The following is a 26,915-nucleotide window of genomic DNA, read 5'->3' as shown; positions in this document are numbered from 1 at the left end:
ATAAATGGTGAAGGAATTCTATTAAATCATAAATATGGAACCAAAAGTACATCATTTTAAGATTAACATGTACATCACAAGGAAGGTAAGGAATTCTGTTGCTTAGCCTATTCTGTTGAGTAACCCATTGTTGGAACTCAATTGAAGCTGCTTATCCAGTTTATTATAAGTGCTAAGTCCATGCACCCTTTCCCATATTAAGTGTAAAGCAGTGCTTCCCAAACTATTTTCCAATGTGCCACCTATTTGAAAACTTGAACAATAATGTGACTCCAGGTGCCAGCAGAAACAAAACAGCAATGAAACAGCACAGTAACATTCTTAGACTTAGAGAGATCTTTCCATGTCTAACACGAGGCAGGCAAAGCACACATTCTTAAGTCTGTTTCCATTGCTAATTTTCTCCTCTAACAGGCTGCTAGCCTGTCACCTATTATATCAAGCATGGCTGACCAGGAGACTCTCCTGTTTTTACTGGCTGACATAGGCATACGGGAAGGATTTATAGGTTAATAACCTGTTTAGCCATGTTATGAATGCACCTCTGAGGGCCATCAAGTCCTGAAGTGGGACTTGAACCTGGAGCTTCTGGTTCAGAGGCAGGGATGATACTTACTGCGCCACAAGACCTATAAGAACATTCAATATGTAATTATTAAAGTTATGTTGTATATAAATGAAAATTTTTTTAGTATTTTGTAAAAATATTATTTTAAGTGCTCATCAGTCCATTACTTCATCTGAACTACTCCAGCTTGTGGACTTGGTCAGGAAGCAGCATACATTTGGCATCAGTATTATTGGATCTATAGCAACATCACACCAAGGTTCCCTGAAAGGCCTCTGGACATCATTGATTTTAATGTGAGGCGAGCCAAACACAAAGGATTTAAAATGATAAAATAATATTCAGTCTCAGAGGCTGCAGTTTCATTGTGGATCTTGCTACACATAATGCAGCTTTAAAATGGATTTAGTTCACTAGGTAAGTTACCTGAATGTGGAGCCATGCTCCTCCCAACCAGAGGCCTGTCTTTGAGGAACATGGTGTGCTTTTTAAATAGCCACAGAACATAAAGTTCAAGTTACTGGCCACTGAGGTTTCAGCCAGGTTTTCCATTTGCCCGTGGACAGACTAGCTCTTCTCCCCCCACATACAAACTATTGTAATTAGTCCATTTCTCCTCCTCTCACATATACACATTCAGCCCCTCTCATCCTTCCCAACCAGTGTGTGGGGTGGAAAAGCTAACAGCCACCACCCCACCCTTTGGTCCAGTTGCCAATGCCTCTAAAGCAGTCAGTTGCCCATGGTAAGATGCACGTACAATGGACAAAGCTAAAATGCAGCATGTTTGAAATCGCCACTCACCTTCCCGGCTCAGCCACATGATCTCTGCTTTTCCCCACACTCAGTCATTGAGTTATGCTTGCCTGCCTCTGCCAAGTTGATGCAAAAACATCCCAGGCCTGTTCAGCACTCACCACTCAAAATGTTTTCTAAGGTTAAAGGACACTTTAGGCTCACCAGCTAGCCTTTACTGCTTGGCAGTATCAATCCATTGGCTTTAGCACCTCTGGATTGGATTGTCTCCTCTCCAGTCACATTTCTGCTTTGGAGGGGGGAGATCACAACCCCAAATGCCATCTCTGTGACCCCGACCTATTAAACTTGAAAATATGGATTGAAGTTCTTTTCTCTTTAGGCCTTGTTGGGGACCATATCTCAAAAGAGACCTCCAGGTTTGTCTGATTGAAAGGCAGTCGGAACTTTCCACATGCTAACAACAGAATAAAAGCAAATCTACATTCCTCCACTTGAGTACTGCAAGCTGGTACTCAAAGAACCCTAATTCCTGATATAAATAGATGACTGCTATCTATTTAGGCTTACACCAATGAGGCTTATGAATTGTGCCCCGTTACATTAAAATTGATCATCTTAAATGTGCAACTAGTTGGGATGTGATGAGCCCAACTGTAAAACCTGTAATAGCTTATTTTAAAAATGTCAAATTTATGTATGTACTATTATAAACAGTGCATATGTCCAGTTATAATGGAAACTGTTGATGCAAACAGGTTATGTTGTAATTACATCTTCCTACCTGTAGTGGTCCTATAGTATTTCAGCTTTGCATCCCTAACCTTCATAACTAACATATAAACCCCCTAATTCCAACAAACTCATACTTCCTAAATTATTCTAAGATTAGCTATTCTGGTTTTATTATAACTAGTTTTAATTAAACATTGTAAATTAAAAAACAAAAATTCTAATTTATTTTGAAGAGGATGGGAGGGGTAAATGTCCAGCAGCAACCAATTTGCTCTCTTTGTTTATGCAGGTTGATTGATACACAATGGACTGACACCATTATTCCAATTTTTCTTCATTTATCACATATAAAGGATGTTCATTTTAAGCTAAAATCACTTCATGAGTAATAGCAAACCAAGGCTAGCCTGAACATGTGGGCAAGACCAGCTATAAATGATTGTTGACAACAATATACAATGTACAGTATTTTTACTAAGTGAGACAAGATTACAGAAAAAAGCTTAACAAAATGGTGCTGCATGCAAGTACTGTACTTCAACAAATCTGACACTTATGCAATTATCAAAAAGTAAAACTGAGTAGCAACATTCATCAATACACGTACAGTGTGTGAAGGGTGATTTCATTACACTGATCTCCAATACAAATTATACAGGGATTTTGAACAATGTTAATGAACTTAAGATAATACATGACCTCAAAAGGTAAAGACATGCCAAAATAATTTGTTCTCATCTTCACTTTTGGAGTTTTCTCCTTTAGTTTTCACGATCCAATGCTAAGGCAGTAATGTTGAATCTTATTATATCATGGCACAAATATACCTTCCCCAAGCAATATTCCTTTTAAAATGTTTTTATTGTGTGGCCAACTTTTTGAATGTGTGTTACCTTTAGTTTTATATATTATTTAACACAGCACATGGTCTTCGTGGTACCTTCCCAGCTGCTGCATATGCAGGCAGCTTAGCGAGAACATTATCCCCACCTCTTTTCTTGAATACTTTGGTGGAATGTGGGTATCGCTGGCAAGGCCAGCATTTGCTGCTCCCCCACTCCCCAATTGCCCTTGCAGTGAGTGCCATTGCAGAGGGCAGTTAAGAGTTAACCACATTGCTGAAGGTCTGGAGTCACATGTAGGCCAGACCAAGTAAGGGTGGCAGATTTCCTTCCCTAAAAGGCATTAGTGAACCAGATGAGGTTTTACGACAATCAATGATAGATTCATGCTCACTATTACTGAGACTAGCTTTCAATTCCAGTTTTTAATTGAATTTAAATTCCACCAGCTGCCATGGTGAACTTTAACCTATGTCCCCAGAAAATCAGTCTGGGCCTCTAGATTACTAATTTAATGACATTACCACTACACCACTGTCTGCCCAGGAGGGATCCATCAACTATGGAGGTCAGATATTAACTTCTAAAAGGTTACAGCAACAAATGAATTTTTCAAATTCATGATTTTCATTTAAGTCAACCAGCATTTTTGTTTGCTCCTCACTTAAAAGGTAAAAACCGAGTGTGTTGCCTACTATTTCATCATAAGGTCACACACTTAAATATAAAGTGTTAAAACCCATTAAACTAATAAAAACCTTCTTGAAACAAGTTGATGTCCAACAGCTTATCTAAAATAGCATTCTACATAATTATCTAAAAATAAGTTTCTACTTTTTCTAGGTTAGCTGCAGAAAAGTATTGTGTCACGTGGTGTGTTTCAAATGACAAAAACATGCACCACTAAAGAAAAGCATTCCAGCTTTGCCTTTGCTACTTTTTCTGCCTCTGTGAATGCCTTGTGGTCTTGACGGGTCCTTTCACCTTCTTTGGGGTTGCTGGAGACATTTTAGGAGACCCATGCCGAGGTTTTTTAATCGCTGTTGGCTTTTTGGCTAACTTCACTGGCATGGGCCTGGACTTTTTAGCCACTTTTTTTGCTGATACTTTCCTTGACGGCGTGCTCCTTTTAGTAGCGACTGCTTTCTTCGGCGTGGCAGCTTTTCGTTTCTGCAGCTTAGCCTTGGCTCGTGGAACTGCCTTGTGCCTGTTTCAGATTGTAAGCATGAAATGTCGATTAAGCAGTCTATAAACTGCAGTCAAATGGCAAAAAGCTCGCAATTTATGATCATTATTGCTGGTATATTGCTGAGCATCTAATAATTTTATGCAATTGGATTGGAAGTTTAATTAGAAGAGAAAGTTTTAAAACTTTCTATCTGTCATAAGAATTGCTTATATGTCTGTCTGTTGTTATAGTTTAATCTCCAACTTTCAGCAAGGAAATGCTAAAGGAAAGAAAAATTTTAAATTTCAGGTACATACCCTTTGTCAATGTTCTGACAAAGGCTCTATAGTTTTTCTCTTTCCAGATGCTGATGGGACTTGCTGTGTATTTTTAATATTTCCTCTTTTTATTTCAAATCTCCAATGTTTCCAGTTTTATCATCTTAGTTGAGTCTTTGCCTCTTTCAAATGCTGGTGCACTCCACAGCTTCTAACCTCAATTGATGAACTGGATACACTGCCAGTACAATGATGCTTGTTTATTATACATAAATCTTTCCTTTGACTCAAATTTAAATCCTCAAAAGTTTTAGTGCAAACATAACTCATGTACCTTTTTTTAGGTGGCTCGTCATCAGATTCTTCCTCTTCTGACTCTGATTGCTCTTCGTCATCATCCTCCTCTTCCTCCTCCTCAGATTCTTCCTCCTCTTCCTGATGCTGCTTTTCTGGGAAAAGGATACCAGGGCTAAAGAAAAATGGTAGGAATAGTTAGTCACAATTAGTGTCTTGTTTAATACAAAGAAACCTTAGTGTTAACAATTTTTCTAGAGTTTTCTGGAGTAGCAGCTTGGGCTATCCTGTTACTATGCAGTAAAACATCAAGCTATCACAAATAAGGATGATCAAAGGGTTCAAAGTATTTAAGGTTGTATAAGATTGTCCTATCATAAAGACCTAAATTGGCCCCACAAGGAAATTAAAATTACTTAAACACCATAAAGTAACAGCTTAACATTACCATTATTGTTAAATAGAACACATCAAAAAATAAATGCACTTGTTTAAAGAACTAAAAAGTGGCGATGTCACATTTTTTATTGCACGTGGCATTTCTTTCCTTCAAAACCTCAACATACATGAGGGGGGAAAAGGATTCCATTCCTGCAAGAAATTCACTCCATTTTAGTCTTCCTCCCATCTCGCATACACGAGGTTTCTTTTTGAATCACAGAATTTATTTCTTTGCCTATAAAGCAGGGGTGGCCTGGGGGCCGGATCCAGCCCGTTGCACTTTTTCACTTAGTTCGCAGTGAGGTTTCAAAACGTGCACGCGATGCATATGTCTCTGCCATTTTAGGCCTTGCACTTCCTAGCCCATCTCCCAAGAGCTGTCGAAATCAGGCCCGGCCACTTCAAATCTTGGAAACCAAGCAGAACCAGAACTCGCAAGTCCAAATAGGCAGACGCTGCTTGAGCTCGAGCCTTCTGAGCGGGTTGAAGACAGCACAGCGACAAGCCCCAATCGGTGAGGACTTTCTTCAATCTGCACACACCATTCGTGCCACTTTAGAAGCAGCTCCCGCTCGCCAGAAACAATGAAGCACAACCTCGTGGGAACTGAGTTCACTTTCTGGCTGCGCTTCTCTTGAACAGTTAGGAGATACTGATTGCGGATGGTTGATTTCTGCATAATTGTGGAATGCAGGCAACTAGCTGTACTCCCCCTTTGATGGAGCAAAAGTTGGCAGAATCGAAATTAGTGCAAATCCCTCAGGGAGCCTGAGAGTAGTCTGCCAGGAATACTGATCACATCTCATTACAGGTAGAATTTCTTAAATGTCCGACTGCTTCCTTCCAGCTATTTTGTCCGGAACCTTCTGTTCCCACACAATACATGTGCATGTTGTTCTCACAGTTTCCTTAAAAAAAAAATTTGACCATGGATGGGGAGTGTTGTGTTTTTAATGAAAAATAGACAAACAAATTTTTTTTGTGGAGGTGAAAGGCAATCCCATGTGCCTGATTTGTGGAGAAGTGGTTTCTGTCATGAAAATAGTCAACGTAGAAAGACACTACAGCATGATGTACATAAAATATGAAGAATTTCAAGGACAAGTGCTAGCAGGCAAAATTAAAGCACTTAGAACGCAAGCAATTTTCACAAGACCGAGAAAGGCGATGGAAAGTGTTACGCAAGCCGGTTATGTGGTAAATGAGCTTATTCCAAAAAAGCTTAGACCTAATTCAGAAGGAGAGTTTGTGAAGGGGTTCGTCCGCTGCTTCACTAGCTCCAGAGAAAAGTATTTGAGTGTGAGCTTATTTTGCAGGGCCGTGTCAGGTCTAATTAATAATATGGCTCAAGACATTGATAAGTCTTTGAAAGATTCTGCAGCTAATTTTGAGTTTTACTCCCTGGCCACTGATGAGACAACAGACGTAACAAATACATGCCATCTGGTGATTTTTCTGCAGGGAATCACTGCAGATTGAGATTCAAGAGGGCTTGCTTGTATTAGCAGCAATGTATGACACCACCAAAAATGAAGATATGTTTGCAAAGGTTACATTAGCAGCGCGCAGGCTTCAGTTATCATTTGAAAAATGGCCTTAAGATGGCGCTCCAACTATGGTTGGATCTCAAAAAGGATTAGTTGCTCTAACCAAGAAAGAAATGAATCTCCTCAACCTTGATCCAATTGAGCTGATTGTATGTCACTGCATCATTCATCAGGAGAATCTGTGCACGCAGTTCATGCAACTGAGCAATGCAATATCGACAGTAGTATCGAGGCTCAGCCGGGGGGATTATGCTGATGCAGTTTTACGAACTGAGGAACGACGTGAAACTTTTCATGGAGACAAAGGGAAAACCGGTATCTGAGCTGTGTAACTTGGCTTTCATGGTCACCATTACACAGGATCTGTCTGAGCTCAATGTCAAATCGCAAGGGCCCAACCAGCTTCTTAATTCCCTTCTTTCAAATGTGAAATCACTTGAAGCCAAATAAAAGCTTTAGAAATGCAACTGGAAGAGGGCAACACAGTGCATTTCCTACCCTTCAGAAACAAAAACCTGCAACAGTGGAGTACGCCAACTTACTTCAGAAATTTTGGGAGCGATTTCAAGACCTAAAAGTGAAGGAACTGGAATTAAATATTTTTGCCACACCACTTGAAGCAGTCGATGTACCTGAAGACCTTTAATATGAAGTTATAGAACTGCAAAGCAACATTGAACTTAAGGCTAAATACAATAACCCGCCTCTGCTGGAATTCTACAGACTCCATGTAGGTACTGATAAGAGTCAGAGTTTTACAGCACGGAAAGAGGCCCTTTGGCCCATTGTATCTGTGGCGGTCATCAAGCCCCTATCTACCCCCATCCCATTTTCCAGCACTTGACCCATAGCCTTCTATGCTATGGTGTTTCAAGTGCTCAACTAAATATTTCTTGTGAGGGTTTCTGCCTCTACCACCTTTTCAAGCAGAGAGTTCTAGATTACCCTCTAACCTTCTGGGTGAAAATTTTTTTCTCAAATCCCCTCTAAACCTCCTTTCCCTTACCTTAAATCTATACCCCCAGGTTACTGACCCCTCCAATTTAAGGGGAAAAGTTTCTTCCCCTATCTACCCTACTCTATGCCCCTCATAATTTTGTATACCTCAATCAGGGCCCCCTTGGCCTTCTCTGCTCTATGGAAAAACACCCCAGCCCAGGCAACATCCTGGTGAATCTCCTCTGCACCCTCTCCAGCGCAATCATATTGTTCCTAGTGTGGCAACCAGAACTGCACACGGTACTCCAGATGTGGCCTAACACTTTATACAGCTCCATCATAACCTCCCTGCTCTTGTATTCAATGCCTTGACTAATAAAGGCGAGGATCCCATATGCCTTCTTAACCACCTTACCTACCTATCCTGCTGCCTTCAAGGATCTATCAACGTGCACACCAAGGTCCCTCTGATCCTCTGTACTAACTAGGGTCCTACCATCCATCGTGTACTCCAATGCCTTATTAGTCCTCCCAAAATGCATCACCCCTCACTTTACAGGATTAAATTCCATTTGCCACTGTTCTGCCCTTCTTACCGGCCCGTTTATATCATCCCGTAGTCTATGGCTTTCCTCCTTGCCATTTACCACACCAATTTTCATGTCATCTGCAAACCTATTGGTCACACCTACTATATTCATGCCTAGACGCACACTACAAGTAGCAAGGGACCCAACACCGAACCCTGCGGTACGCCACTGGACACAGGCTTCCAGTCACTAAAACCACCTTTGACTATCACCCTCTGCCTCCTGCCACCTGCCACTAAGCCAATTTTGGATCTAATTTGCCAAATTGCCCTGGATCCCATGGGCTCTTATCTCCTTGACCAGTCTCCCATGTGAGGCCTTGTCAAAAGCCTCACTGAAGTCCATGATGAATTTCCAAACTTGAGAAGACATGTGAAAATTACATCACTGTTTGGATCTACATACTGCTGTGAGCAGCTTTTTCATAATTTTCTCTCGCAAAGGACTGTCTGTGTGCCACATTAACAGACATGAATTTGGAAAGCCAGTTGCAAGTAGCAACATCAGTGCCATCAGACAAAAGAAGGCTCATTAAGGAAAAGCAAACTCAGCCATCACATTAAAGCAGTGGATGACTTGAATGCTTCTGTATTCTCTCTAAAAAAATAAATTAAGTTGGCTTTTGAGTGTGCGCAGCCCGCAACTGATTTTGTCTGTGTGTCAGTGGCCCTTGCAAAGAAAAAAGTTTCCCACCCATTCTATAAAAGGTACTAGATACACTTCCAGAGTAATAAATGATATAACATATTTTCAAGTGAACAGCACTAAGCAGCACATCAGATGGATGGTGCAGCAAGTTAGATAGAAGACCTAATCAAGCATACAGCAGGATTCATGATTTGAAAGAACAGTATACATGCAGGTCAATGTTCAAAAGATGAGGAGTACCTTACCTACTGTAGATAACTTCAAATTCACATTGTTCAACGTCTATAGATGTACACCAAAGTCATACCAAAACTAGCAGCACTAAACAGATGAGAATGGAACACTTCATCACTGAAGAACTTTGCCTGGAGTTGTCGGATTAAGACAGCACTTCTGGGTCAAAGCATTCAAATTACTTCAGGAAACTCCATGCAAATATTGAATTCTCTACATCTTGGCCCAGGAGCTGGCTATTACACAGTGGAACAATCTAACTTCCCCTGATAAATTCTGCTTCATGCTTGATCACAAGGAGACTTTCTACTATCTAACTTACTAACCTACCAGCAACTTCAAGAAAGTCAACTGGTGCACAGGATTAACCTCAGGCAATACTAGTAGAAATTATATAGCACCAGTGTAACTAGCTGTAAAGGTCCTGCCATATCCTAAAACATTTATTGCAGTGGACAAATGATGCTGATGGAATCTCTCAGGGCATCATAATGGGGCTGTTGATAGCGGTTTAACTCTTAACACCCCTGATAAATCAGGGTGATCAGCGCTGGTCACATAACCTTTGCCAGAAAAAGTGTAAGCTACATGATCCACTGAAGGGAAAGAGAACTTTTTAAAAGCCCAAATTATTGCAATGTGCCAAAAAGAGAAAATAAAGACCAAAGTATTAGTAAGTTATTAGTAAGTTTCAAAACCAAAATTGTCAAATCAAAAGCAACATTTACAGAACTAAGGTGTGCATACTACAAAATACATCAGAAAATCACAATGGTAATAGAGCACAGGAGGCCATTCAGCCTACTGTGTCTGCGCTGGCTGTCTTGTAACAGCAACTCAGCAGGGCACACTCCCCCACTCTTTCCCCATAGCACAGCAAATTTTTCTCTTCCAGTGTTTATCCTATTCCCTTTTGAAAGCCACAATTTAATTTGCATCTGCCACACTCTCGGAGTACAATCCAGATCCTAACCACTTCCTATGTAAAAAAGGTTTTCCTCATGTGTTTCTGGTTCTTTTGTCAATCACCTTGAATTGGTGTCTTCTGGTTTTTAACCCTTCTACCTACATGAACAGTTTCTCTCTATCTTGTTTGCCCTTGCACTTCTTGATTTTGAATACCTCTAACAAATCTCCTCTCAACCTTCTCTTCTCAAAGGAGAATAACCCAGTTTATCCACAGAACTAATGTGCCTCATCTCCCAGAACCACTCTCATAAATCTTTTCTGCACTATTTCCAATGCCTTCACATCCTTTACAAACTGTGGTGCCCAGAAATTGACATAATATTCCAGTTGAAGCCAAACCAGTATGTTCAATGTAACATTAAAAACTGCGATAAACTTCCTTTGGGTGGTTAACTGTCAAACTAAACATGGGACTAAATAAACTTGGGTGTTGGAATTGACAAAATGATAAATTTCTTATAGACACTGTACAAAATTGTTAACTCTACCCGACCCCATTTTCACCTTTGGATATTCAATGAATGAGAAAGTGGTGTTTTTGAACATAAAATCAACCATGGAACTTATATTTGCTTAACTGAAATAGAACGCCCACAGAAAATGGCCAAATAAGTGTGCGATCACACAGAGGTCACAACTGTTACAAGCCCTTTGATCAGAACTGTAAATGTCGGTACAATAAGGGATGTGTTCTAAAATCTTTTAATTAAAAGCTTCCTTGCCTGGGGTAGAACGGGAAACAAAGCTGGAAAGAGCCACTGAATCCTTTCCCAGAAATCTGTTCAATCCATCCGTTTTTTTCACACTTCTGCAGAGTTCGCTTCAGCATATGCACTGGAGATGACAGTACAGGATAGTCATCAAAATAGTAATGCTAAAAGTCACCACTTCCACACACATTCTGCCTACAACAGCAAGGGAAAAAAAGCTGCAAAAGAAAGCTTTAATTTTTGCATCCCAAAAATTATATGGTTGTCTAATTGCAACATTGCTACAATGCAGAATTTTATCACAAAAGTTTAAACTTCCGTAACTATGCATTCCTTAAATAAAGGAATTAATTAACATGGAATTCACTTCTGAAGAGATGTTATTTTGAACACTTGCTGCAGGAAAGCGATGGGCTACGAGTTGGGGCTTCTTGGGACGTCTGATTACCTTTCAGGAGTTGGAGAAGAATTTCTGGCTAAGGTATCCTGAATTGGCCACAAGGGTCTTTTTGTTTTGTCTCTTCCAGGAACATGTGAAGGGTGGGGTGGAGGGAAAAGGCACACACAGGTGCAGTAAAATTGGGGGGGAGCATGTAAAAATATACTAAGAATCCAATATAACTAGAAAGGATATTTTGATACAAACATTTTTTAACCTAACGGCAACATTTATCCTGCTCTGGATTTAAAAAAACATTCCGGGTAAAACTGCAAATTACCAACTCTCCAAATAGCAGCAACAACCCAAGAGAAGCTGACGCTGCTTTCCTAATTAAGCTATCAGTTTCCGGGAAAGATATCAAGTCTGATCTCAGACAATAACTCATTTAAAAACTACTTTCACTTAAGTAATGCACAAATTATAGATGTAAAAGATGGTGTGTGACTTACTCTGGAAATTAGAATTTGTTGCAGGAACTTTCTCAGAGACATATTTTTTAAGAGCTGTTGTTGAGCAGGTTTTAGGTTCATTCATGGCAGTTATGGCACTAAGGATTGCATCCTCAAATGGGCCTCCACTTAACAATGGCTTGTCTCCAGCTTTTTTGAGCTGCAATGGGAGATTTAAAACAGTAAATGCAATCTTAGTCTCCAGGGCCAATTTTTTTTTAACAAATAAACGATCTTTGCATCCGTCAAGCTTTGACACTGTACTGCAGGTGCAGCCAAAAGACTTGTCTTTGCTGTTCAGAAATTTAAAGATTATGCAATTTAATAGATGCAACTGCAAATGTTCCTTTCCCTCAGGTGGATGTAAAGTGCTCCACCTTGTGCTTAAACTGAGAACTGTCATGGGAGCTAATAAACAAAACGTCAGATGAGATTTACAACTAACCAAATGCTGCCAAGATGCTAGTCTTCACTAACTTGTTCCGACCAGTTAATAGAATTCCAACCAAAGGGCAAAATACTCAGGATGACTTCCAAACACCTACCAGAGGGTGGTAGGCCAAAAATCCATTCTAATACAGCAGGATCATGTATGCACCCCAAACTGGCAGTGACACAAACCAGACCCAAAGAGCTCCTGATTACACACATTCCACTGACTACATAGCTTGGCATCCACAATACTTACCTGGAATGTGCCCGATGCTCCCTTGCCAGTGATCTGCTCCAGCTGACCCTTATCTACTGCTCTTTGCAAAGCCTGTTTGAGTAAATAGGGCCTGCAATCAAGCACACAATAAAATCATTTTCAGTACAGGAATTGATTGATATATAGTACTTATATACAACATATGTTCTTAAAAAAAAATGACATGATAAGAGACAAGGTGGCCACATCCAGAAGCATTAATGCCTTGCAAAATTGAATTTACTGGCCAGTTTACTCTGTAATTGGAAAAAGGCAGGTTTCTGAGAAAAATCTCTTGCCAAAAATATAATAGAAATAACATATGCAGGCATCATTCTTGATTATTAGTTCCTTGATTTCTATCTGCAATCTTCTCAGCCCTCCCACTTAAAGGAAGAGGGAGAGTGCAAGTTAGGGACAGGAAGAAAAGATTGGGTGAGGGGAAGAGAAAGAAATAGAGCGAAACACAGAAATCGATGGGGGCACAGGGTGAAGAGATTGAAACTTCAATTCAATCACTGCTCTTTTTACCCATGGGTCAAAGGGTTCTTTTAGTATTACTATTACACAAACATCATTGCTGCTCTGCCTCCTCTTTCCCATCCCTATACTCGCTGACTTCTGTACCCTCCCTTCTCAACATTATTTAAAATTGAAGCTTACTCCTCCCTCCTGTGACTCTGCTGGCCTATGTCCCATTTTGGAGCAAAACCCATATTTCTGAAGTTCAGTTAAATTGGCTGAAGATAAGAGATTTCCAACCATTTAGGAGACCACATTAAAGTTCGACCTGGTTACATCATTTGAGCAACTGGATAATCTTAATATCTTTCGTGATTGACCTTTAAGAATGAAAACCAGGTCAAGTTAAAGAATTGGCCCTTTTTCAAAGCAGGGATTTAAGCGTGCTTCAGATTGGTTGTAGCCTTGGGCAAGAGCGCGAACAGGAATCTTTGCTTTCATACCTGCTCTCAGCATTCAGTTTGGGATAATATTGAAGAAGATATTTCTTGATAAGACTGTATGATGCCTCTTTAGGTTCACACAGCTTTGTGAATGCCAGTGGTAGAGCATCCTCCAGTTTTATTGGCTGCTCCGTTGGTCCAGATGAAGTGGTTTTCTATTAAAAAAAAGAATACTAGGCTTGATCAAAAACAAGAGCTTTTGTTTGCAAAAAAAACACTTACCTTCTTCAAGTCCATGTTAAGTTTTCTGTGCAGAGGTATTATATGCAAGTTTTGAGGCGATCAAGATTCTACTCCAACTGGAAAAGCATATGGATGAACTGAAAACTGAAAACAGTTGTCAATATGGCTATTAGCTGAATCATGGAGGACTCTGGCCAAGAAGATTTTGAAAAAAAAAGGCAGAAAAATTCTGAAGAAAAACCGCTAACACCAAAGAGAAAGTTCATTTACTGTATTGAAAGATCACCAAGATCTCTCCAATTAAAATCACCCAGTTTTGATGGCTGGAATCCTGAGAGTGCATATCGAGACAAAAATAACAGCAAACTATAACATCAGTAATAACTGAAATGCAGTTCAAAAAGCCACTGTCAGTGGCTGCCTCTGAATATAAACCAAAATTCAAGTTGTAGCCAATAAAAGCTCCACAGACAAGTTGAAATTTTCAGTTAGGTTAAGGTCTGAATTTTAGCAGGACTGCTTATACAGCAATGGAACCATTGCTAGTTAATTCTGCTTAGAACAAAATTTCATACCTTTTCTTAAATAGTTTGGTATTTGGAGAAATCCTCCTTACACAAATATATGAATGTCAACAACAGGTATCAGAATACTCAAAAAGTATGTCAGACACCAACTGTGACACGAATATCTAGATTTTAGACCAGTAAATGCTTCCTCAGTTGAAAATGCAACCAGCTTAATATTAGAAAAGTAAAAAATAACTTAATAGACCAGAGGATTAAAAACATGTTTTAGCAAAAACATTCCTGTTTGCTTGGTATGTATTTTCAATTCCTCTGCCCTCATCAGCATAAATTATGAACAGCCCAATTAACTTAAATATGAAATACTATAGGCATGTCAGTGCGCTGAACTCCAACAATTCTTTCTTGTCCAGCATATTTCAGGTTTCCAATAGGCTGGGCTGGATTTTGCAGTCAGCACTGAAGCAATGCCATGGTTTTCCTCCTTCTCAATTGCAATTAAATCTGGTGTCAGGAGCATTACTGTCAGCAAGCAGGGTAAGCAGCTAAACACATTTAACAATTCTAATAGACAGAAAATCAAGGTATTGAAAGTATTTTACTTTTCCCTTTTAAATTAAGTTTTCAGATAGCAAAACAATAGTTGAATTTAGACAGAAGCTGAAAGGTCAATATAAATAAACTAAATTGTAATGTGGAATTTATCAGAATGGAGGAATCTGACATTTCCCAAATACAAAATTAGCTTTTCAGAGCCAGTGACTTCAGTAATTATGTCGCTTGTATGCTGTTAAAAACCTAGTTACACCTCATTCAACGAGATGCAACTTTTTCAAGGATTTTTAGAAGTGTAAGAGTGGAAGCTTTCATATTTATAGCTTTCCCACTGATTGCTTTCTGGGGTCCCTTAACAATGCACCCTCTAATGAACAGCAGAATCATTGACAGCAACTTCTGTATTTCCACATTATTCTGCGCTTGTGCAGGCTCCTGAAGTCATTGCCAGTTTCAATGGAGTAATGATGATGAACGCTGACAGTTTCACCATCGTTATAACCACAAAAACCAGGACTTTATAGGTGCAAATATACTTAAGGGAATCTGGAGCCAGCAAGATTAGTTACAAATTCTTGGATTTGCCTAGTTTGACTATTTTCCCCACAGATATTACTGGAGCAGTGGTCTTAAAAGACAGAGCAGGCTTAGCACAGTTGTTTTACACCAGCTAAACACAACTGCACTGCCGACTGACTGAACAATGCTCTAGGCATTAGCTATTACGGTAGAAAAATGGGCAATGGACATGTAAAACATCTTTAATTCCACTTTTACACCAGTTGCAAGCACTTCTTTACCTTTTTATCCTGTTTTGACTTATTTGCTTGTTTTCCTGCATTTGCGACCACCACAAAACTTCCCGAAGCACCTTTTCCCTTCACCTGAAAAGGGCACATGCAAGATTACTGCACATTACATACAGGTAGAATGCTTTGAACCAGTTCAAACAAAGCTCAACAATAGCACTATTCTGCACTTGCATATTGAACTATCTGGAAAAAATATTTTTTGCTCAGCACAGTAAGTGCACCATCCTCCACAAAAGTTGAATAAAACAAAATCCCTTGCAGTCAGTGTCTCAATGTAGTGCAGTAAAGATTTCACTAAAATTCAGACTTCCATTGCACTCATCAAAATGACAGATATCACAGCTGGCAGAAGCTTGTACAAGCATACCCAAGTCAAGCACAGCATTAGTTGGATGCAGAACAAAGCCTCAATATATCAGCCTCCTGATCCCCCTAGTATCAGAGAGCAAGCAAGAGAAAGAGAAAAAAAGAGGCCACAAGATTTGCTGGACTGACACTCATCTAGGTCACCTTCCACCATTCCTGGTAATCACAAAAAACGATAATGGAGTTGTTAATTAATCATAGCAATCAGTCTCTAACAATTTAGTCTACAAAGACCCTAGCTGGAGGCAAGGAAAACCTCAGACTTGTGGGAATAGGTCCAAAGTTACTGCCCTATTTACTCCAAAGCGCATTACACTTGCCACATCGTATCTCAAATTAATCATAAATTGCATCCCAGAATATCATTTTCTGCAAGAAATCTATCTAACTTGCATTTGAATTAATCAATACTAACAGCTTCCATCATCCCTCACGGGAGTACGTTCCATAGATTGACCACTCGCTCATTGAAGTGTTTCCACAGATTAGTCTTGTGATTACTCCCTTCATTCGTAGGCCATGCCCTCTGATTCTGCTGTTCTTGACATGAAAAAGCTTGTCATTGGTCTCCATTAACTTGTCCCTCTTGGGTCTTAAACAGTGCACTTGAATAACCTCTCAACCTTCTCCTTTTCAGTATGCCCAAATACGCAATTTATATAATTGCTCCTCAAAATCTAGTCTCTTTGCTCCTTAATCATTCTCTCAATAGCTGTAGTATCCTTTCTGTACTGTGGCAGCAGAACTGTACATAATATTCTAGGTGCAGTCACACTAATGATTTATGGAGGAGCAAGATCTCATTCTGGAAAGAAAGGATGATAGAAAGAAATATAGAAAGAGAAAGAAAGGAGAAAAAAACGTTAGAAAAAGAGAAGTGATACCATCCTTCCAGGATGTATTGAAACTTCATCATCCATTAACTACTTTACCAGATTGAAATCCAGTCCTATTTCTCTGGTTGCCTTTACATTTTACTTCATTTTCATTGATATATTGGGCAGGGGAGTTGGGGGGGAGGGGGGGAATTTCTCATAAAATAATCTAATTACCTGTTTGATAGCACCACGTTGTATTTCCCGTTTTAAGGCTTGTTTTAGTATATATCCCCTGCGCTCCAATTCCAGCGATGGATACTTGTTAATGATATATTTTCTTATGGCAACAACGGAAGCACCAGACTTCTGAAAACAAGCCTGAAGAAAGAGAGATTGAGTATTTTTAAAATGCTCTTTCCAGCATGCTGGATTGAAATGACTCACTACAATGATCATCCTACAAAGAGGGCATCCTGTTTTAAACAAGTTACTTACTTGATTGCTGACAATTACCAATGACTGATAACATCCTACAGTAGCAAGCCACACACTTTAAACACTTGTTTGAATTTCTAAATCATGTGCCAACATTCAGATACAATATTCTTGCTTATAAGTTGGGAAAACTTGCTGTAATTACTATACAGTCTGCGAAGTCCAAGGTACCAATCAGGCCCCTACAACTGACCTCTGTGCCCAGGGCTGGGGTGAATTCCTAATTCTGAAGCTACAGTAGTTGCTTGGCCTCGAGTTTCATTCTTCTTTATTCTCCGTGACAACGTTTAGTGGTAGCATTCTCACAAGAGTCAGGTGGCCATGCTTTCAAGCCCCAGTTAAGGCACTTGAGCACAAAATTGAAACTCACCGTCAGTGCAAAACTGAGGGAGTGTTGCACTGTCAAATGCGCTCCAAAAGGGAACTGGGGAGATCTCCCAGGAGATTGGCCAATATTTATCCTTCAAATCCATCTCTAAAACACAGTTTATCTGGACATTGATCTCATTGCTGTTCAAAAGAGCTTACTGTGTATTAATTGGGTGCTGCATTTTCCAACATTGCAATAGCGATAATAAACACCACTGGCTGTAAAGTGCTTTTGGACTTGAGGATGTGGGAATTGCAATATGAATTCAAGCTTTATTTCATCCTTTTATCCAACAGAGAAAAAGTTGAAAAAAATAAGATAGAATTGAGTTTCAGTTGTCCACAGTGATGGTAAAGCCCAAGAACTTAAATAACTCTATACGGGCATAAGGGAAGCAGACAAATAATCAACCTTCAGCAAAAACTTCAAGTTATACTTTTGCAAGAAGCTTTAATTATTGACATGACTGAAACCGTCACAAATACTGTACTCTTGCCACCAAATCTAACCTCTCCCTAGTCACTGCCCCAGGCTCAACCAGGCTGTTCACAATCTCAGCAGCCTGCTCAACAATGAGCTGAGCTCCCAACCTCATATCCTCTCCAACTCAAAGACTGCCTACTTCCACAACCTTCCCTACTATCTCCTACTGAAAACCCGCAATGTCTCCTTTTGCCTCCGGACTCGTCTATTACTAAGGGTGCCTCCCATCTCCTACCCTCCATAAACTTCAAAGCTCAGCCACCTATATCCTATCCATCACTAGATTCTGCTCATCCATCACCCAGTTTTCGTTGGAACTGTCCCTCAACACCTCAAATTTAAAATTCTCACCCTTCTATTGAAATCCCATCATAGGATCACCAAAACCCATGGCTGTAATCTCTTCTATCCCTATAACGCCAGTCCAATACTCCGTTATTCTAACTGCGCTTTGGCTCATCCCCACTCACCCTATTGTTGCCAATGGTGCCCTTAGCCACCTGGGCTAAATCTTCTGCCTCTCCATGTTGGATCATGTGTTCAAGACTCCAGGGTTTAAACTCATGACCGTCTGTCTTAAGAGATGAAAGTGCTAGCACTGTGCCAACATTTGCAGATTAACATTGTTATGGGCATTGCCATTAACAGAATGTGGGCTTTAAAGACCGTTGAAGTTACGCTTGTTATGTTTCTATGATTTAAATATCAAGGAAAAATAACAGTGATATAAGTTGCTTAAAATACAATGAGAAAACTTAATGGAAGTTGCTCGTGTAGATTGCAACACCTCTAGGAGACTTTCCACCATACCTTAATAGCTTCTATGACAATAGCATCCATTTTTGGTCGTGCTGTAGCACTGATCTGAGAATTTTTCTGCACTCGAGCCAGTTGACTGGCAGACAATGTAGCCCAAGATGGAATGGTCTTCTTAATCTTCTTATCCTTGGTTGGCTCCTTTTCTCTGTAAGGGTCACAAATAATAAAGCTTTAATGCTACTCACTATATATTCTATAGGAAACAAATTATAATCTCATTTACGTAAAATATTAATGGATTTTTTCTTCAATTTATTCTTTCACAGGATGTGAGCATTGCTGGCTAGGCCAGCATTTATTGCCTATCCCCAAGTGCCCTTGAGAAGGTGATGGTGAGCCACTTTCTTGAACCACTGCAGTCCACATTGCTTTTAAGGCAGGACGTTGTAGGGTTTTGACCCAATGACAGTGAAGGAACAGTGATATAGTCACAAGTCAGGGTTGTGAGTGGCTTGGGAGGGGAACTTGCAGGTGGTGGTGTTCCCATGCATCTGCTGCTCTTGTCCTTCTAGGTGGTAGAAGTCACGGGTTTGGAAGGTGCTGAAGGAGCCTTGGTGAGTTGCTGTAGTGCATACTGTAGATGGTTGACACTGCTGCCACTTTGGATTGGGTGGTGGAGAGACTGAATGTTTAAGGTGATGGATGGGGTGCCGATCAAGCAGGCTGGATGGTGTCATGCTTCTTTGTTGGAGAGGAGAATATTCCATCACACAACTGACTTGTGCCTAGTAGTCAGCAGGCTTTGGGGAGTCAGGAGGTGAGCTACTCACAAGAAATAGCAAGAGCAGACCATATGGCTTATCAAGCCTGCTCTGCCATTCAATATGATCATAGCTGATCTGGGGCTTCAATCCCATTCGCCACAGAACTCCCAGCCTCTGGCCTGCTCTTATAGCCACACTATTCATATGGCTGGTCCAGTTCAGTTTCTGGTCAATGGTAACCTCCAGGATCTTGATAGTGGGGGTTTCAGCAAAAATAATGCCATTGAATGTCATGGGGAGATGGTTAGATTTTCCCTTGTTCGACATAGTCATTAACTGGCACTTGTGTGGCACAAATGTTACTTGCCACTTTTTGGCCCAAGCCAGAATGTTGCCTAAGTCTTGCTGCATACGGACACAGACTGCTTCAATATCTGAGGAGCTGCAAATGGTGCTGATCATTGCGCATCGAACATACCCACTTCTGACTTTATGACGGAGGGAGGTTCAATAGGCCTGGAATATCACCTGAGGAACTCCTGCAGCAATATCATGGGACAGAGATGATTGATGTCCAAAAACCACAACCATCTTCCTTTGTGCTCGGTATGACCCCAACTAGTGGAGAGCAACATGCCCCACCAGTCCCGATTCCCACTGACTCCAATTTTGCTAGGACTCCTGTCACATTCAGTCAAATGCTGCCTTAATGTAAAGGGCAGTCACTCTCACCTCATCTCTTGAGTTCAGTTCTTTTGTCCATGTTTGGACCAACGAGGTTAGGAGCTGAGTGACCCTGCCAGAACCCAAACTGAGCGTCAGTGAGCAGATTATTGTTGAGTAAATGCTGCTTGATAGTACTGGTGACAACATCTTCCATTAGTTTGCTGATGATCAAGAGTAGATTGATAGGGTGGTAATTGGCCATTTTGGATTTGCCCTGCTTTTTGTCGACAGGGCATACCTGGGCCATTTTCCACATTGCCAGGTAGATGTCTTTTGAATGCTTCACAGCACTTCATGTTCATCAAGTGAATAACTTTATTGAAAAGAATGATCGTTTGACCAGAACATTGGGAGAACTCATTACTCTCCATCAATTTGAACATCCCATAGCATTATGTCCGCCACACCACAGGAACAGGCAGATGGGAATTTGATTCAACACCTCAATAGAAACACCACCATTGCAGAACTTCTCCCATTATGCATTGAGCTTACAGCTCAGATTACGACCTAAAACATTTGATATTGTGCTCAAAGAAACAATCTTCTGTTTAAGAGGTGACAATGCTATAACTCAGCTTGGAAGGCACATGATTCACTGTAGAATAGAACAAATATAATCAATTTAACCCAATCCCCCCTTTGGCCCACTGCCAGGAATGGGGATTTGTAGAATCCCACAGCTCTAGCTTTTACAAGTCTGAAGCCCATATTAGCATTTTAAATTGGTTATTGGCCATTATCAGTTGGCCTGAAAATAAGTTTTCATTTACAAATAACCTCTTCAACTGATGCATATTAACGGTTTCATACATGATTGCTGGGGTCAGGAAGGGAGTAAGGGTGGTGCCAATGTAGAAATGCTGTTCTTGAAAGCGACACTCCCATCTCCTCCCTCCTCACATTGGTTCAGGTGCCCTACATGCTTCTATTCAGCGGCCAACATTTAAATGTTGTATTTTGGGTTCTCCTCTTACCTTGTCTGCTTTAGAAGCAAGAGAGGCTATTCAGCCCTTGCAGCCCATGTAAAATCAGTACTCAGAGACAGATTTCACACAATCCCATTTCCCTGCCTTCTCCTTCCAACCGTTATACTCTTCATGCTCAGCTGGGTTTTAATGGCTCCATTCTGACATTTGTCTTCCTTAAGTTTCCCACTCTCTTGCTTTCACCCCAAGCTACCCGTTTAGAACGAAGAATGGGAAAAACTACATTAGCAGAGCCAGATAATAAATTCTTGTTTTGTTAAAACATTGGACTGAGGAAAGCTTTAACTGAAGTCACTGAAAAGTAAATACACGTTTTCGTAATATGTTACCATCACAATTTGGATTTGTACATTTCTCAATTGCCATGGATACACTTACTCCTTTTTAGGCTCCTCTGAAGATTTGGTTTCTTTCTCTTCATCGCCACTTTTTTCTGCTTCTTTCTTTTCCTCCTCCTGGGCTGAAGTATCATTTTCTGGTTCTTCCTCCGCTGACACAGATTCTTCAGAAGTCACATCAGCATCTTATTGTAGAGAAAAAGGCAATTATTTTAAAAGAATGTGAAATCTGAGCATGGTATCTAACAAATGTAGGTGCTAAGCACCTGAATTAAGAGTCTCTGAAATAAGCTGAAATTATGTTTTCCCAGTCTAGACTGCCAAAGGGACACACGCCGCTTATTTAAGTCCAGAGCTCTGAGGAGCAGTTGGGTAGAACCAATGCTCAGTCCTTTCTAATGCTGGGGTACAGTTGAAATTTAACCAGATAACAACTTGCAGTTTATTGGTAGAATTCAGGCGAGGCAGTGGCATTGTCACTGGACTGGTATTCTAGTGACCTAGGGTAATGCTCTGGGGACCCAGGTTTGAATCCTACCATGGCAGATGGTAAAATTTGAATTCAGTAAAAATCTGGGCTTAAAAGTCTGATGATAACCATGAAACCATTGTCAATTGTTGTTGTAATATCTGCTGCCCTGGTCTGGCCTACATGTGACTCCAGACCCACAGCAATTTAGTTAAAATGCCCTCTGAACAAGGGCAATTAGGGATGGGAAATAAATACTAGTCAGCGATGCCCACATCCCATGAACGAATATAAACAAAAATTAGTAAGCATCCTATTGCTAGCTAGCATGAACGTACCAATTTTCTTGATAAAAGTGAATAATTCCAGATAATATTTGCACAACAGCCACCTTAAACAAGAGACAGCCCAGGTATATGCCCTAACATTACAAAGCACCACAACTGCCAGGTATCCCACCAAAAACAACTGGGGGGGTCAACAGCGGCCAGAAGTTTAATGTGTTTGCCCATATTAGCGCGACTGTTACGATACTAAGGCTGTCATTTGTGGCAAACTCCTGACCCGCTCTCCAATGTCAGCATGGCTCAAGTCAGAATTGTAATGGAATACTCAACAGTCATCAAGATAGGGGCAATCAAGCGCTCAGGAAGCTTGACACCATCTAGGTCAGAGCAGTTTGTCTGATCTGCCCCAGTGCCATTAGTTGTATGTACAAACAGAATGCACTGCAATCAATCACCAAGGTTACTCTAACAGCACCATCCTCCTTTGAAACCAGCAATCACTATGTTGGAAACAAGAGTTAAATGCAACTTGTACCTGCAGTAGGTTTGTTTTTCACAGGAGTTTCCTGTGCAGAAGGGCTAGCATTCCGTCGAATAGGCATGTCTGCAACGTTATTCACAGTGGCCTGTTAAAGAGACAGTAGGAGATGGATTCAGCCAAAATACTATTCTGAATGCAAACCTGGCAAAATAAACTTTACCAACAATGGACAGGGAACTGATAAAATGATAGAAGGTCTAGTATATATTGGCCCCACATCTGCCCAGTTTAGCGAGTCAGAAAGCCCCAACATTTCCAGTTTCAGTAAACAAGACAGAAATGTTCAACTGGAGTTTTTTTTAACTGAACGAGAAAGAATTAAAACAAAAAGTGCACAGATAATGGAAATAATACTAACTGAAAAACGAGTTAATATAAAAACACTTTCCTGTTTCATCAATATCTAACAAAAATGGATCAAATTTTGAATTTGAAGACTCAATTGTCAGACTGAGCTATACGATGATAGCCATGTCTTTTGATATGATAATTAGATTGAGTTATCAATTCAAAAGCCTTTTCAATAGCCCACAAAAACCTCGATTTGTAAGAGTGAAATTAAATGGCAGGCTTGCCTAGTTTCTCAAGTCAACCATTTCTGCAATTAGAGGTTAATATTAAATCCTTTTAGGTGCATGTGCACAAACTCCAATGAACAAATTTGAAAATGACTTCACACTTACAGAAATTGGATAAAATCTTCAAATTACTGAGGTAATGACAAACTGTAACACAGTCATATTCGTCATCATACAGGTGAACCCCAGCACACAAAGTTTGTGCCAATTATGACACTGCAAAGATCAAACACTTGCAACATCTGATTTTTATCCTTTGACAAATGAAGGCTGCCCTGCTGAATGCTTTAGAACACTCTAAAAAGTAGCTCAGGTGCCCCAGAGCCTGAAAATTGAGGTGTTAAAGCTGACATTCAGAGTGCCCATTTCTAGAAAATTGCAAATGGTACAATACAACTAGCAAAGCAAACAAAGTCACTCAATACAAAAAAACCTTGCACAAAATCCCCAAATAACTTCGATTCAACTATCTCTGACTTACTGAGGTTATGGGAGCATAATGATCATGTTGCTAGACTGCTGGTGCATAGGCCAGAGAACGTGGGCTCAAATCTCAAACAACTGAGAACTTGAATTTACAACAAATTGCATGTATATACTTTAACACAGTAAAACATCCCAAGGAACTTCACAGGGGCAATTACTTAACAAAATTTTACACTGAGTCACATAAGGAGATAATGTGGCAGCTGAAGATAAACTTAGTTGGAGAGGTAGATTTAAAAGGGGGAATGAGAAATGCAATGATTTTCCAGGGAATTCCAGAGATTGCGGCTTCAGCAGCTGAAGGTACAGCTGCCAATGGGGGAGTGATTAAAATCAGGGATATGCAAAAGCTCAGAATTGGAGGAGTGCAGCTATTTTAGCTAGTTAGGGATAGGGAGCAGTGAGTGGAAGGTGGAAGATGGGAAACCTGCCAGGAGTGTGTTAGAATACTAAGATAATAGCAAAATATTGTGGATGCTGGAAATCTGAAATAAAAATTGCCGGAAAAGCTCAGCAGGTCTGACAGCATCTGTGGAGAGAAATACAGAGCCAACGTTTCGAGTCCGTAGGAGGGAGGGGGGGCGAGCTCGGGAAGGGGGGGGGGGTTAAGAGAGAAAAGTGGGGCGAGCTGGGGGGGGGAAGGAGGAGTGGGGCGAGCTGGGGGGAGGGGGGTTGGGGCGAGCTGCGTTAGTGAGTGAGCACGAGAGCTGTCGGGGAGGGAGTGGGGTTCCCCTCCCCAGTCCCTGTGTGGCGCATGCTCAGTCCCATCCCACCTCGACAAAAGCAAACAAACCAACAAACCCGTTCATTCAAAACGCAAACTGGGCACAATCCCCAACATCCCAACCGCTCCATCCACAAACCCAGGCACATCGGCACATAGCAGCACTCAGCACAACCTGCCCGGTTCTCCCATATCCTTTTAAAACATTTGCCGAGGAAGGTGATGTAGTCCCGAGATATTTTTTAAAAATCCCAACCACAAAATGGCGCTGCGAGATCAACATTGCGGCCTGAAAGACTGGGGCCCTCCGGCCGCCAGGAGGGTTGCTCGGGGGTTGCAGCTGGGGCTCTGAGCAGCACTATTTGAGCCTCTCGGTGCCCCTACCTTCCTCTCTCTCAGTCTCTGTCCCTCTGCCTCTCCGGCCGCTGCTCTCGCTCCGCCGCCTCTTTCCCCTCGACCGGAAACACCGTCACCCAACGGACAATGCGCGCGACACATTTAAACAAAAACAAAGCCACAAACCCTGTTCCAAAATTCAAAAAAGCACCTCTGGCACGATACCCATCAGGCGAGCAGTCTGGAGGAGGCCACCCCAACTTATTCCTGTTTTTTTAAAAAACTCTTGCAACGATCCTTTATTATTCTTTTGCCCTCATCAAGATGGCGGCCGAGGGGGTTTGCCACTCACGAAGATGGCGGGCGGGCGGCCGGGGGGGGGGGGGGGGGTGGGGGGGGGGTGCCTGTTGCCGTTCTGGGTCCGCACGGCCGTTGGGGGGAGGCTTTTGCCCCGTACAAAGATGGTCTATCATTTTCAAATTTCAAATGCATCCCTTCCGTTTATTTTTTTTCCTCACTATTTGCTGTCGGTCTGACGAAGAATGGCATTTTTGTGTGCCAGGTTTAAAGTTCAGCAGCAAGCATGGAACAGTGTTTTTGGAGCGACTGAGAATTTAGTCAAAAACAAAGTAAAAGGAAGACCATCCGCCGAAAGTAATGGATCAGACAGACTTCACTAAATATCAGGAACCTTAGTGAAGAGGATCAGCCTCTGATCCAGGCAGCCTGTTTTCAATTTTTACTTTAGTGTTCTGGAGGGAAAAAAATACTAACTTCAGTAAATAGTTTGTTTCATTGTTGTTTTAATTTCTCCTATTTAAATGGAAAGAGCTTCAGCAGCCAATCTGAGCCAGGAGGTGGGGTTTGGTCATTGTAAATAAGGCCGAATCTCTGCTCCATCAACCAAGCAAGCAGAATCCAACCTATCAGCTCACACAGTTTACATTTAAAACACCCAATTAAACGGCCACTACGTCAAAATTTTTCAGATAAGCTAGTGCATCTTTTAGGATGCAATTTACAAGTGTCGGCTCATATGACAATGCTTAGACAGGAACATTGTGGTCTAGAAAGCAAATCATTCAGGTTTTCTTAAACTTGTTTCTTTTTAAGCTTAAAACAAATGTGGTAAATGGGAGAATTTAATTACATGAATAAAATTGAATCAATAGTTGAACTAATAGTTCACTGGATGCCTTTGGGTGCTTTTGTTTTAATGTGTGTAGTAAACAAGTTGCTATTGTGGTATTAGACATTAAAAACAATTCAGCAGGTCTGACAACATCTTTGGAGAGAGAAACAGAACTAACGTTTCGAGTCTGTATGACCCTTCTTCAGAGCTAAAGAAGTTCTGCTCTGGACTACACTGGTTATACCACAGACCCAATTTCTGTCGCAGATCTATTCTTTTGCTGTATTTAAAGTATCTTTGATCAGTACTTTTCCTTCCACGCTACTGCTAATCAATCTCCTGCAGAGCCTAAGATTGGCCATTGATGCCAATTTTTTTCAGCTTCAGTCTGTTCCTGGCCAGAATATCACTTCCCTGGGCTGAAGAACAAACTTCTGCTGCTTCTGGATTTCATGAAGACCTCCAACTTTGCCATCATCTTTCCAATCCTGCAACTGACTCTGGAGCCCCTTCCTGGATCCTCATTCCCAACAAAAGTTCTCTATCAGTGTGTCCTCTGATACTCTACCATCAAACAGCTTCTCAACTTCAATCTTAACACCTATCTCCAATTCAGACAACAGTTCGTTGATGCACTATGCTGATTCCATCATTATTCTATTATGGAGCCTCCAACTTAACTTTTTTGCCTACTATTGTTTTACAGGCTGAATCATTTTGTCGTTCAACGTTGGTTTAAATCAGTTCCACTGAAAAGTATGGAAATTAATAAAAGACCAGGATAGCCTCTAAACAATATTTTTATTTATCAAGTAAGATCAGAGGAGATTGAGGGGTGACCTATTTGAAATGTATACAATTATGAGGGGTCTAGATGGAGCAGATAGGAACACCCTATTCTCTTTAGTTGAGGG

General features: G+C 40.8%; 1 protein-coding gene across 1 annotated transcript; it reads right to left on the bottom strand.

Moving 5' to 3' along the window:
* Positions 1-2,513: 2,513 nt before the first annotated feature.
* hp1bp3 (heterochromatin protein 1, binding protein 3) lies at positions 2,514-25,019 on the bottom strand. The gene is made up of 12 exons (XM_041206166.1): positions 24,918-25,019; positions 22,740-22,830; positions 21,489-21,633; positions 18,683-18,836; positions 16,759-16,902; positions 15,329-15,412; positions 13,264-13,418; positions 12,299-12,389; positions 11,611-11,770; positions 10,732-10,843; positions 4,682-4,816; positions 2,514-4,108 (listed from the first exon to the last, which is right to left on the bottom strand). Exons 2-12 carry the CDS (start codon positions 22,804-22,806, stop codon positions 3,835-3,837), a joined length of 1,521 nt encoding a protein of 506 aa, XP_041062100.1. The 5' UTR covers positions 22,807-22,830; positions 24,918-25,019; the 3' UTR covers positions 2,514-3,834.
* Between the last annotated feature and the right edge of the window lie 1,896 nt (positions 25,020-26,915).

Source organism: Carcharodon carcharias, chromosome 15 (assembly GCF_017639515.1).
Source record: "Carcharodon carcharias isolate sCarCar2 chromosome 15, sCarCar2.pri, whole genome shotgun sequence".
Lineage (NCBI taxonomy): Eukaryota > Metazoa > Chordata > Chondrichthyes > Lamniformes > Lamnidae > Carcharodon > Carcharodon carcharias.
Note: the sequence above shows the minus strand (reverse complement) of the source record. Positions and strands in the feature narration are given on the sequence as shown.